At 33.8% G+C, this 14,616-nt stretch overlaps 1 protein-coding gene across 1 annotated transcript; it reads left to right on the forward strand.

The window, feature by feature from the left end:
- Positions 1-10,841: 10,841 nt before the first annotated feature.
- Positions 10,842-13,585, forward strand: LOC120139813 (lysM domain-containing GPI-anchored protein 1-like). The gene is made up of 5 exons (XM_039154940.1): positions 10,842-11,882; positions 12,230-12,347; positions 12,472-12,633; positions 12,738-12,769; positions 13,204-13,585. The coding sequence occupies exons 1-5, from the start codon at positions 11,219-11,221 to the stop codon at positions 13,476-13,478; spliced, it is 1,251 nt and encodes a 416-aa protein (XP_039010871.1). The 5' UTR covers positions 10,842-11,218; the 3' UTR covers positions 13,479-13,585.
- Positions 13,586-14,616: the final 1,031 nt, after the last annotated feature.

The raw sequence follows: 14,616 nt of genomic DNA on the forward strand, positions 1-14,616 counted from the left end.
TTTGTAAATAATATTTAAATTAACTTAAAATAGTATTATTTTTAAAAAATTAAAAATATAATTTATTTTATAAAATCAAGTAAAATGATAAAAAATTAAATCTCATTAAAATTTTTGTAAAATATTTTAAAAATAAAAGAATTTCTATATTTACACAATAAAAAACTCTTAAGAATAATAAAAAATATGTACAATATTAAAAAATTAAATAAAAGAAGTTCAATATTTGCACAATAAAAGAATTCTTAAGAATAATAGAACTTATGGACAATATTAAGAAAATAAAAGAATTCTAAATCTCATTTAAAAAATTATTTACAATAAAAAAGAATTTCGATATTTACATAACAAAGAAGTCTTAAAAATAATGAAAATTATGTATAATATTAATAAAATTATTTGTTTTTATTATGAAAAATGATGTACAAAACTATTTTTTTAATTATTATTTTATAGTTTAATATAAAAAATTTATTAAATATTCTAAGGTCAATATAGGTACGTAACGTTATCAATGTTATTAACATTAATATTTTAAGTGTTTGGTATATCACAATCTTTAAAAAAATCTATCATGTGTCACATTTAAAAAAATACTTAAAAAAATTTAAATTTTCTCAAATTTAAAAAAAATTAAAACTTTAAAAACTCTCATTTTAAATCTCTTTACTCACGCTGACCACTGTTGCTATCAACGAAAGCCATTTGACCAAACCACTACTCCCTGACGAAAAATCATCATAGATTGTCGATTTATCCACCAATCATAGAGAAATCAAGCTTTGATTTTAAATTTCACCTTACGCAAAAAGAGAGATCATTAATTGACTTGTGACAAAGATGACAACGGTTAATAAAAAAGATGACAAGAACAACAATAATCATGACGACTAACTTCGAAAAAAAACTTGATCGAGCATGTTAGGTCGCTTGTATCTACAAAATACGAGTTTGGTCCATTTATTAATTTGGAAATTAATTTTTATATTTTAAAATTTCATTTCTCATAATTTATTCTTTATTTCTATAATGTTACTAGTTAGTCCAAACTTTGACAATTATTTCATGAAAACCTTTTTCTCTCTGTCTGTCTTAATTTTATCGGCAGTCACTTTCACCACCGATCACCTTCACAGAATCACCGTAACTTTGAAGTTGCGAATCAATCCTGGCCACATGTTGTTTTAGATAGACTCAAGAATCAATATGCAATATATTATTTTTATAACAACAACAAGAGTGCAAACAGTTGTTTAATTTTATAAAAATTAAATTTTTTAAGACTTGATAACCTTGATTATTCGGTTTTTTACTGAAATATCATCATGACAAGTAATAATTATCTGTCAAACATATTTTCTCCAATTTTTACCGATCTAGCACTTTTTCTTACAAGGCACGGATCGTCTTCCGCGCCTTTGAGGGGTTTCGTCCGAGCTGGCACCACATCATTAAAGGCGCGAATGGTCATCCGCGCCTTATCCGAGCTGGCGTCACGTAAGGACAGGCACGGATCGCCATCCGCACCTTTCTGAGGTTTCTGACAAGCACCTTCCATTAATACCCCAACCGTTCACACCTCCCACATTAATACCTCATCCGGCTATACCCCTCCCTTATTCATTCAAACACACACCAAACTCAACATCCAAACCCTCTCAAGCTCAAACCAACTCAAATTTTCGCAAAGCTCAAATTCTATTAAGAAGGTAAAATATTTTATTGTATAATAAATTAATAAATTATTATTTTATTAAATTTTTATATTAACTTTTTATTAATTTTTGCAGTTATAAAATGGAAGGTGGTTTGCTACGTTTAGATGTACATCATATTTCGAGGCATTTTGTTGATACGGTAACAATTTTAAATTCTATTTTAATTTTAATTATTATTAATATTTTATTTATTTAGTATTAGTTTATATTTTAATTTATAATATTTATTAAATTAGGAGATAACCATATATTAGATCCCTTCAATTGTAATCTTAAGTTAGAGATACCTACCCGTGTATGGTCGTATTTATTCGAGGCTGGATTCAGTTACGTAGCAAAATGAAGGGCACTGTAACCTAGAATCCAATCTTATTTCTGCATTGGTTTAGCGTTGGAGACCAAAGACACACACATTTCGTCTTCCATGTGGAGAGTGCACAATTACGCTGGAGGATGTTTCCATGCATTTAGGGCTTTCGGTAGATTGAGATGTGATTTATGGGGTGGCGTATGGTGACTGACATTCATTGTGCGAGGAGTATCTTGGAGGTGTCCCGCCTAATTTCAACGGTTGTCGAATTCCATTAAATTGGTTGGATGCAACTTTCAAGCATTTGAGTGGCGACGCCTCTGAGGAGCATGTTAAAATATATGCACATGCTTGCATACTACAGCTCATAGGAGGGCTCTTGATGTCGGACAAATCACGCAACCAAGTTCATTGTATGTGGTTACGTCACCTAGCTGATTTTCATCATGCTGTCACACTGAGTTGGGGTCCGCAGTTTTGACATTTGTATAGGGAAATATATCAAGCTACTGACTATAGAAAAAAACGCTATCGACGACTGTCTCCTTCTGCTCCAGTATTGGGCGTGGCATCGCATGCCATTTTTATGTCCGGTGGTGAAAAACCCGTTAGTCTTCCCGCTATATTAGATAATTACAATACTGATTTCGTATATTAATAATTTTATTTAGTATAATAAAAATTATTTCATTGAACAGGTGGTCAAGTGCAAGAAAATATCATCGGGATTTACCTGATGAATTGGAATAAATTAAACTACTAATTGATCAAAAGACTGTCATAGAGGTTTGTATTTAAATAACAAAATGTACTTTTAATTATCTTTATATAATTAGATTATTATTTTGATAAGAATTATATATATTGTTTTAGTTTGAATGGACTCCTTATTGTACTGAAGAGATGAGGATTTACATCTCACATCACTTAAGAGACCCATTAGATGTCTGGATGGTGGTGGTCCCTCTGATATGTTATGATATGTCGAGTGGCATCCCACTGATCGTGTGCTCCGCCAATTTGGTTTTGTATAATCTATTCTGAAAGCACCTAAGAATCTGACGATTTGTATATCATAGATAAACGGGGAAAAAAAAGTCGAGACTGCTCAATCACTATGAGTGGGTAATGATATGGGAGCATCGATATGGGCGCATTCCCCGTACATAACCTATTTATGTGGATCATTACTCGATTATGAATGGTTATTATGAGTGGTTCAACAGGAACGGGAAATCATTCTTACTTTCTGAGGAAGCATGAGGTGGGAACATTCATCGACGTTAACAAAGATGTCCACCGTCACAACATCATTTCCCTCAACTCGTGGACGGAGAGCAGACGCTTCTGGCTTATCCTTAGCTGTAGTACCGGAATCTTCATAGCAGTCATTGTCTACACCGCTGTATATTTCACAGCCGTTTCAGATGGTACCGCAGCCATATCAGATGACACCGCAACCATTTAATATGCCACTACATCCAGGTTAGACGCCACCGCTTCCATACCAAATGATGTCGCCACCGCAGAGTTATATGACCCCTTATGGTGGATATTATAGTTCCATGTTTGTAGATCCAACGTGGGGTCCATATGTTGGTTATTTGGCAGGTGAAGCTTCACTACATGCATAGACACCTCATGTACAGTTCTTGCACTCATTGATGTCGATCTTTTCACAGTTTTCACAGTTTTCTATGAGCGGTGAGATAATCAGTCATACACCTCTAGGGTCATTATTATGTGGAGGTGCTACATCGTCATTCGTCCATCGTCAATAAAATGTATTTGCTCCTGATGATGATGATGGTGATGGTGATGGTGATGGTGATGGTGATGGTGATGATGATGATGATGGTGATGATGATGAGTGGAGGACATAATAAGTTATACGAAGAAATCCTTCTCGAGACAGACAACCACCACCCTGCAGAACACATTAAGATGCAGGCATCGATAAAGCCATACACTTCATTATTTTTGTATTTAATTTTTTTTATTTACCAATAATTGTAATTTTATTACTTAATTTATTTTGTTTGTTAATTTTTTAGTACTTAATTGTTTGAATATTTTGATTAATTAGTGTTTTTTTTGTTTTTTTTATCGTTTTCTTGTTTAATTAATCGGTGATGCTCAAATGACATTAACTGAAAGTAAATGAAAATTAAATTATATAAATTTAGATTTCATAAACAACAACTACATCAATGATTACTTTATGAAAAATAGATGGACATTTTTCCTAGTATGTTTTTACAATGCCCACATCTTTTGTTTTCTCTAGATGTTTCCGAATATCCATATCACAATGAATTCGAGTGGATTTTGGACGACTAGGCTCCTTCAATAAGGACAAATCTGATACAATCGGAAGCCAATTTTGAACCTCATTAGGGTTTTTCTCATTACCTATGGGGGGAACTTAAATTCATATACCTTAAACACTTTTGAAAGTTGGAATACGTGATCCACAAAACGGTTATAGTCTTGATGGATATGCGAGCAAGCTGCTATGACATGAGAGCATGGATACTTCAAAGCTTGAAAAAACTCACAAACGCACCATTTGTCTCGTAGATTAACTCTGAACGAGTTAGCTTGAATACCTTGAAGTGGTTACGGGATCTATGTGACACGAAATAATTCATGGGTTCTAGAGAAGCTTGTTACATACATTCCATTTGATGCAACAATTCTTTTTTGTAGATCTGTAACTAATCTAGGGTGATAGACATGACCGTTTTGCATCCAAGTTTGAGCTTGTCCCACGAGCTTGGAAAAAAGCACTCATAAACGAAAATATGTTATTTTTACCAAAGTCGTTACTGGTAAATGACGTGCCCTATTTAAGGTCGAACTGATAGCCTCAGCCAAGTTGGTCGTCATGTGTCCATATCGAAATTCACCATCATATGCATTTGTCCACATTTCCTTATTGATGAGGGGTGATGTAATCGTATCTTTCCTCGTTCTCTCCTTGCAACTATTAAAGCATGGACTCAAATGTTTCATGTAGTAGTTAACCTGAGCAAATAAACTTGCTTACTTTGTTTCCATAAAAAATAAAAATGCTTGAGAAATAAAAAATAGTTTTTTGATATACCTATGCGCACAAGTAATTAGCGTTCATCATTCTTCTTGAACCTTCTATGATAGTTTGCAGCAATATGTTGGATACAATATCGATGTTGGACATAGGGTGGTTGCCACATTGGACCCAAATAATCCATTGTTGTTTTATCTCAGCTGCGATCTGAAATGACACAAATTTTCCCCTGATGATAACATGTAAGCGAAGTTATGAGGAAAAAAACCCAAGAATTTTCTCCTTCAAACAAGGGTAAAAGCAACTGGAAGTAGTTGCGATACATCTTTGACAACTACCAATAGTAAACTTGCTTGTATTTTCCATACAAGAAGTCACGTCGATTTAGGTCATAGGCTTGCGTATTTCTAACATTAATGCACTGTGGGTAAATCCAAAAAACGGTAAAATTAGCATCGATCGCGAAGCGCTCGATCATTGTGGTATGTATGAAAAGTTTCGAAGTCGATAATTGTTCCAAGATTCAATCTGTTCACCACCTTAAACCAAACGTGGTAGTTCATTGTAAGATGCACATCACCATCAAGTTTTTAATGGCATTTGCTTTCCTTCCATACTTTCCTGTATGATACAATATACCCATACTGCGATTGTATAGCTGAAATCATCACAGCAATAGCTATATGAGAGCTTGCTTTACCATGGGATGGCTTAGCAAAAATGTCAGAGTCTAAGTTGGGATGATATTGGTTGATCCATTCAACACAGCATGTGTGAGGATCATTGTATATCGTTAGTTCATTTATTTTTCCTCTTCCTATCGATGCGTGAACCATCCAATTGCATCGTTATCATGTTGGAGATAGTGACAAACTACTTTTTGGTGGTAGAGTTGTCGATTCTAGACTGAACATAATACGAATATTGTAATTCTTAATTGCCATCACGCTTATTCTTTGCATGAAAAATTCATTCCTTTATATAACACCATCATGAATGATGAGTTAAATCATAATCACCAACATTAGGCATATCCGCAAATTGTGGCTCGTACATGCATCATAGTCAACTTTATACATATGTGTTGGAGGTTCAGTGTGTATCGTATTGTGGGAACTTCTACATAATCATAATCAGAGTCTATGTTGAACTGCGGTGATTCTGGGCTGAACGAATAGTCTAGTCTCAACACCATCGACACCTGGCTTACGAAGAGATTCTTCTGGTGGATGAGGGTTCCTCCACGATGTTGACATTTAGGTCGAACAAGCTAGTAGTTACATGCCTTCCCTTGAACTTGAAGGCATCTCGATATTGAGGTCGAAGAAGCTTGCAGTTGAATGCCTCTCTCTGGAGCTTAAAGGTATCGTGTCAAATGGGTATGCACATATTGTTGCGTCGAGGCATCTCCATATTCAGGTCAAAGAATTTGGCATATGAATGTCTTCCCCTTGAACTGGACGCGATGTTACCATACAAATATTTGTGGAGCAACCTCGGTACATATCGTAAGAGTTGCTAATGAATACCTCCCATTGAACTTGATGAGATGGCACATTATGTAGATTTCCCATTAACGAGTTAAAATCACATATTACTTGAGTGGGCTGTCAACTTGATCAACTTGTTAAGCAGCCATAGTGGGGCATAATGACATACCACGAAAAACATACACTTGAACAAATTAGCATACATCTCTGTATCGGCATCTGAATGATGATTTTGAGAATCAACATCATAACAACATCGTCATCATTGGATAATTCGAACGCTGTATAAGTTAACGAAAATACTACGGTTGGAAATCTGTACAAAGTGAGGATTCTTCTAGTACTTCAAACATGAACCTTCCTTGAAATCTTCGTTATCAGCTCCTCAAGTTATGTTTCTCTTGAAGGATATTTGACATAATGATTTGATGCGAACACGACGCTGATTCCATCTTCCCAAATTTCTCCATATAGTAAACAATAACTGAAATAACGTCATTCTGATAGTTGAAAGATTGAGAGTCTTATATATGCAAAAACAATAGCTGAAATACACTTCCTTGAAATCTTCGTTATCAGCTCCAAGAGTTATGTTTCTCTTGAAGGATATTTTGACATAATGATTTGATGCGAACACGACGCTGATTCCTCTTCCCAATTTCTCCATCATAGTAAACAATAACTGAAATAAGCGTCATTCTGATAGTTGAAAGATTGAGAGTCTTATATATGCAAAAACAATAGCTGACACCTAATTAAATAAATAATATATGAATTAAAATATAACCTAATAAAAAATTAAATTTTTTTACAATAATTTAAATAATATAATTTTATATTGTTATTGTATCGACAAAAATGTCTCGACGTATGATCCAACTTTTCAATTTTACAACTGCAAAAAATAATACAAAATAATTAATACAATAATTTTTCAAATAATCATATATAAAAAAATATAATATAAAAAAAAGTTTTACCTTACAACAAAAATCGAAGGAATTGGTTAAACAAAATAGAAGGAATTGATGTGGTGATGTTTAGGGTTGAAGGAGTGTTATTTATAGGCGAATGGAGAGATTAAAGGCCAAGATTTTCAGAACAAATAATAGAAAGTGTGGATGGTGATCCGTGTCTTACTGGCGCTGTCATAAACCTTAGAAAAGCGCGCGTATATGACAATCCGCGTCTTTCATTACGTGACGTCAACTCGAACGAAACTCCGAAAAAGTACAAATCGTCAGAAAAGGTGCTAGATTAATAAAAATAGACGAAAGAAGGTATGACAGATAATTATTTTCATTCAATGTGATTTTTCCGTAAAATTGTCTGATTGAGCTGATGAAATTGGAAGAGAATGCGGAATCTATTCAGAACATAGAATCTTCAATTATATAATAATTCTCCTAAATCTACTCTAACTTAACCAAATCGTACAACAGAATGATTTCTCACTTAACTTCCTCAGCCCACACCTGCTTGTTTATTCCTAAATTTTCACCACAGTAAGTCATATAATTTCACAGATTTTACTACTTATTTATGTTTAATGATATTGGAAATATTAATATTAAAATGGTACAATAACCAACTTACTTCAGTAGTTAAAGAAATTGTTGTTAATTTTAAAGGTTATAGGTTCGAGCACCAACGAGTGCATTGGTGATTGAACATTCATTATCAAATAGTTAAAAGTACTTATAATCAATGTTTTTAAAATCGGACCGGACTTTGAACCGATGAAGGTACTGATTCACTAGTTTAACCGGGTTCAACCGGGTTCAACTGAATTTTATATAAAATAATATATTTTTTAAATTTTATATAGTATTCAAAGTAATATTAATATATATATATATATATATATATATATAACATTTTTTTGAACTTTACAATATTAAAATGTATAAAAAAATCACAAGTCATAACATATATAAGATAAAAAAATATAAAATAAAGTGAAACAAAATGATTCAAATCAACTACAACATAATATTTAAGGTAAAACATATTAAATAATAACTATAATTAAAAAATAAAATTGAGGCTGAAAAAAATCATAACAAAAGATGTCGTTTGGTTTATTTTAAAAAAAACAATCCCACATGGCTAAGAAACATAGAAGAGCATCCCATCTGACTTCTATAAATACTAGAGGTAATTTGACATTCAAAATCATAGAACCTTTTGGTGTGCACAGAGCTAACTATTATTTCGCTTCAATTGAGCTCGAATTTCAGGCTTCAATCGAGCTTCTAATTTTTTTTGAGTTCGAGCCTTTTTGAGTTCAAGTTTCAATATTAAATTTCGAGTTTGAGTTGAACTTGATAATTTTTAGCTCGTGAGTTTTTGAGTCGAGTTGAGCTTACTTTTAAAGTTTTCGAGTTCGAGTCGAGCTTAGCAGTACTCGAGTTCGACTCGGCTCGTTTAACAAATGAAATCGTTTGGTTTAATTTTTTTAAAGAAAAAAAGAGAATCAATAGTTCACACCGGTTTTGCCGGTTTTCAGCCGATTCACCCCGGTTTTGCCGGTTCTCAGCCGGTTCTACTAATTTTTTACCGGTTCTGTGCACAACCGGTTTTGGAAGTTAACAAGACCGGACAGACCACCGGTTCACGATACAACCGGTTGAATCGGCCGGTCCGATCCAGTATTAAAAACATTGCTTATAATAGATATTACTTTGTAATCACATTTAACTTAATAAAAAAATTGTACAATAAATTCGCTCGATCAAGTTAGGAGATACTTAAATAAATTAGTAAATAAATTATTATTTTAATAAACTTTTATTTGAAAATTTATAAATAAAATTAAAAAGACTTTTTATTTGAACTATTGTTTTTATTAATTTAGAAAAAATATAAAGTAATAATTGTTTAAAGATAACTCTCATTCATTTAAGATTGAAAGCTTATACACTATACACATACATTAGACACGTTCATCTGAATTATTATTTAAATGCTCTATAAATGTTAAAAAAGTATTTAATCATAAATATTAAGTCTAATTTAATTAAATCAATTTGGTATTAGAAGTCTTAATAATATAACTATAATTTTATATTATTGTTTTTAATATAATTAAGTTTTTTAAGTTAAAAAAGGATAGGGATAAATTAGTCTTTAAGGGTAAAAAAAGGGTAATAATAATCCTTGAAAACTCTTAAGATTGAGAATCTGAATTGTGTTTGTCCACCATTGTTTTAAAAACCGGATCAGACCGATTGGTTCAATTGAGAATTGTGTGTTAATCCGGTTTAATCTAAATTGGTTGAACCGCTATTAGTGAATCGGTCAGAATCGTTGAACCGTTCGAATCGGACCGACTGAAAATCGGAAAAAACTAAAAAAAACCAGGAATTTTGTTTTTTAAAAAAAAAATTAAACCAAACAACTTCGTTTGTTAAACGAGCCAAGTCGAACTCGAGTATTGTTAAGCTCAACTCGAGTATTGTTGAGCTCAACTCGAACTTGAAAACTTTAAAAGTAAGCTCAACTCGACTCAAACTCACAAGCTAAAAATTATCAAGTTCAACTCAAACTCGAAATATAATATTGAAACTTGAACTCAAAAAAGCTTGAACTAAAAAAAATTTAGAAGCTCGATTGAAGCCTAAAATTCGAGCTTGATTGAAGTGAAAGAATAATTCACTCAATGTTCACCAAAAGGCTCTATGATTTTAAATGTCAAATTACCTCTATTATTTATAGAAGTTAGTTGTGATACTCTTCTATGCTTCTTAGCAATGTGGGATTGTTTTGTTATCATATTTTTACTCTTTAGACTTTTGGGATGTTCTTCTATGTTTCTTAATCATGTGGGATTGTTTAAAAAAAAATAAACCAAACAATATCATTTTGTTATATTTTTTTTAACCTCAAATTTATTTTTTAATTATAGTTATATAATTATATTTATTATTTAATATATTTTACCTTAAATATTATGTTGTAGTTAATTTGAATCATTTTATTTCACTTGATTTTATTATTTTTAACTTATATATGTTATGACTTGCTTTGAATATGACTTGCTTTGAATATGACTTGTAATATAAAAAATTATTTTTTATTAAATATTTTTATTTAATTTTTTAAATAATTATAACATCGTCTAATTCTTTCGATCGATCTAACCAATTTGATCAGTTGAACTAATAAACCGATAACATAACCGATTGGCCAACCAGTCAGGTTCTGAAAACCATACTCCACTTAACCCCGACATTTGCCCCTTTCTTCCTCACCTTCACTTCTTCAGTACTCTGTTTCTTCCTTTTCTTTTCTCTCACTTCTTCTTCCTTGCCGTAAACCATTTTGCACAAAAGCAAGAAACCCAAACCCTAACACTCTGAAGTTCACCCATATTTCTAGCCTCAGTTTCTACATTGTATGGTAACTCTTTCATAAGCTTAACGAGTGCTGTTTTTGTTGAGAGTGGAGGGTAAAACCCAGCTGAACAAACCCTAGGAACCTTCAAAAGAAGCAAAAAAAACCATCTTTAATTGGTTTTAAATATTGGGTCTTTTTTTTTTGAATTTCTCTCTAAAACCCAAAACCATTACTGAATGAAGAACCCCATCATTGAGTAGCAAAGCAAAGCTCGGTTATTTACGTTCTGTTTTCCCCCTACATTCACCTAACAATGTCAAACCAAAGACCCACTTTTTTCTCCTTTGTTGCCCTTTGTTTTATAGTTTTCTCCAATGTGGCTTTGGTAACTTCAAAATCAACAATCGAACCTTGTTCGAACTCTGATTCCTGCAACGCCTTGTTAGGGTACACTCTCTACACAGATTTGAAAGTGGCCGAGGTTGCTTCCCTCTTCCAGGTTGACCCCATTGCGGTCCTCACGGCCAACGCTATCGATATCTCTTACCCCGACGTCGAAAACCACATCCTTCCTTCCCGGCTCTTCCTCAAGATCCCCATCCAATGTTCCTGTGTCGAGGGATTCGAAAATCCGTTCCACCAAGTACAAAACTCGCCCACAGGACACGCTTCGTCGATTGCTGACTCCATTTATGCTGGTTTGGTGTCAGCTGATCAGATTAGGGAGGTCAACTCCATTGCTGATCCATCCGTTCTTGATGTGGGGGAGAACCTTGTGGTTCCTTTGCCGTGTACTTGTTTTAATGGTACTGATAATGGACTGCCCGCCGTTTATCTGTCGTATGTGGTGAAGCCAGTGGATACTTTGGCTGGAATTGCAGCTAGTTATTCCACTACGATCACAGATTTAATGAATGTTAATGCTATGGGGACTAGTTCTATTAAGGATGGTGATATTCTAGCTGTTCCTTTATCAGGTAGTTTTACATTGCCTTGTTTTTGTAGATTGTATGGTTGACACTAAAATTGAAAATTGTAATGATTTAGTCATTTTAAACCAATGCCATTCTCTTGAATTTTCAGCTGTAGAGTTTTATACTTGCTTATGAAGTTAGGCTATTAGAGTTAGCTTTTTATATAATCGCTGCAAACTTTATCCCTTCAATATTTTCCTCGTTGATGAGTTCAAGTTGATGGAATGATTGTGAATCTCTATACTCAGCGTTGGAATCAAGATTTGTTTTCCTTTATATGCTTTTGCTTTGTTTATGTCGGTTTCCGAAGGACAGGGAAAGTTAAGTATTGGTTCTTTCGGTTCATGCAGCTTGTGCTTCGAATTTTCCCAAATACGCCTTAGATTATGGATTGATTGTTCCTAATGGGAGCTATGCTATAACTGCTAGCCACTGTGTCCAGTGCAGCTGTGGGCCTGGGAGTCGCAAGTAATTGAGCCATCCTGTAGCTTGTTGGTTTATATTAGTTGTATGATAGTTTTTACCGCTTATTATTCTTTTCCTTAAATCTAACATAGTGGAGTTAATCACCTTTGTTGATTTTGTGGAGCAGTTTGTACTGCATGCCTTCTTCGTTGGCTGTTTCATGTTCAAGCTTGCAATGTAAAAGCAGCAACCTTAAGCTGGGGAACGTTACAGTGCAGCAAAGTAGTGCTGGATGCAACGTTACTTCTTGTGCTTACGGTGGTTATGCAAATGGCACCATTATCGCATCGTATGCTGCTCCTTTTACTTTGATTGATATTTATGTCAAAAGTGATCTCCGTCTTCTAATTTTACAATGACTGAACCCTTCCATTCCTTGCCTTTGTTCTGTAGGTTGTCATCTTCTCTTGAACCTCGATGTCCAGGTACAAGTTTATAAAATACCATTCACAATTCTTGTGATTCAAAAATGCATGAAGACAAGAAATTATTTGGTTTTAGCATGATTTGGACTTCTCTAATCCAATGATGTGAATATATTATTTCCTTTTGCATTTGCACAGATCAAAACGACAGAGTGGAAGAGATAGTTCTTATCCGTGTTGTTTATGTGATCTTTTTTGTTGTAGCATCTAGAAATCAAACAATAATTATGGAGTCATCAACGTACTGAATTCATTTGTTACCTTCACTGATGCATAATTCTTGGCTTTCTAATTAAGCTTCTGTCATACATGACTTCAAATCTCAAGGAGTCAAACACGAGCAGTTTACGTTTCGGAATTCACTTATATTTCCATATGGTCATAGAAGGCTTCTTGACTGATTTAAATTTCTGTTCTTTTTCTTCAAAATGCAGGACCGCAACAATTTCCTACCCTCGTAGCCCCACCTACTTATGTACCGGATTCGGCTTTTGCCCCAGCACCTTCACCCCAGTCGGATGGTTCCACAACAACTGTGCCCAAGACTTCGACAGTTCCTTCTACCGGGTCACTTCCAGGATTTGGCCCGGCAGGTGCTCCACTGGGAAGTATGTCTGAAGCCTCCACATTGGTGAATTCGGTCTCTATCCTTCCTGCTGCACTTATGACATGCTTGCTTATCAAATTAATCTCACCCGTGTCATTGTAATTTGGTCGTCTTTGTTTTGAAGATTTCTTGCTTTTTGATCTGTCCAGGTTGTCTGTAGCTTTATCCATGACTGCATTTACATTCTTGCTGTTAGCTACTTTGGTTTCTGATCATTCAGTGCAATTAATGGGCAGTTGCCTTTTTTCCTTCATTAAAATTGCCCAAGACTGCTAAGATTTTTATTTCCTTGTATCTCCATGCGTAATGATCGAAAATGGTGTGACGGTGTGGATGATAATTCCGTCAATGTGGTGACATCGATCACCGTTCACCTTCATTGACTGCCGTTGTCGGCTATCATCATCAGCCGTTGGAGTTTCACAATGCCACCCCCAGTACACTGCCAAATGGGTTGAAGCCGGCACCGCACATACTCATGTCTTCAATGTCTACTCATCTGTCATACCTTGCTCTCTTTTCCTCATCTCCAAGAACCTGCAAGTGAAAAGAAGCATTTCATTCAATTTATGTAAAGATAAATGGGATTAATTAAAATGTATTAATGATCGCAGAGTTCTATAAAAAGAAAGTTTGAAGTTAAAACAGCGTATAGATGATAAATAAGTTCAATATTAATGGCAGGCCATGGTTAAATCTTTTGAGTTGTACACTATCGGACAGTAGAAGATCAACAATTAGAGAAGATAAATTCGATTTTTTTTAGATCTGAGCTATTTTGTTTAGATTAAAAAAAAAATCTGGATAGAAAAAAGAGGGTCAAAATGTATATTTTGTAAAATTTCAACAATCACCAACGAACGACAATCAGTATAACTGGAGTCTGACCGGTGGGTGAAATCCTTGAGTTAGGTTTATAAGGATTAAAAGAAAGAATTTAAAAAGGCATATGATACTAAAAAACATCATTATTTTGGACATCAACATGTCCCAAACAATATCAATTTAGCCATATAATTATATTGACGAAACTATCACCCAAACGATATCAATTTTAGTCATGTCATTATATTGACGAAACTATCAACTGTATCATCACTTTGGTTTCGAGTGGTACAATTGAAGATAAAATTAAAATTTAATGTTACAATCATATCAATTTAAAGTTCTATGATAAAATCTATAAAAAGCTAAAGTTAAAACAATATCTAGTGTAGTTTATTTTTTATTTTTTACTATC

This window comes from Hibiscus syriacus, unplaced genomic scaffold (genome assembly GCF_006381635.1).
Source record: "Hibiscus syriacus cultivar Baekdansim isolate YM2019G1 unplaced genomic scaffold, ASM638163v2 tig00110776_pilon, whole genome shotgun sequence".
Classification (NCBI taxonomy): domain Eukaryota; kingdom Viridiplantae; phylum Streptophyta; class Magnoliopsida; order Malvales; family Malvaceae; genus Hibiscus; species Hibiscus syriacus.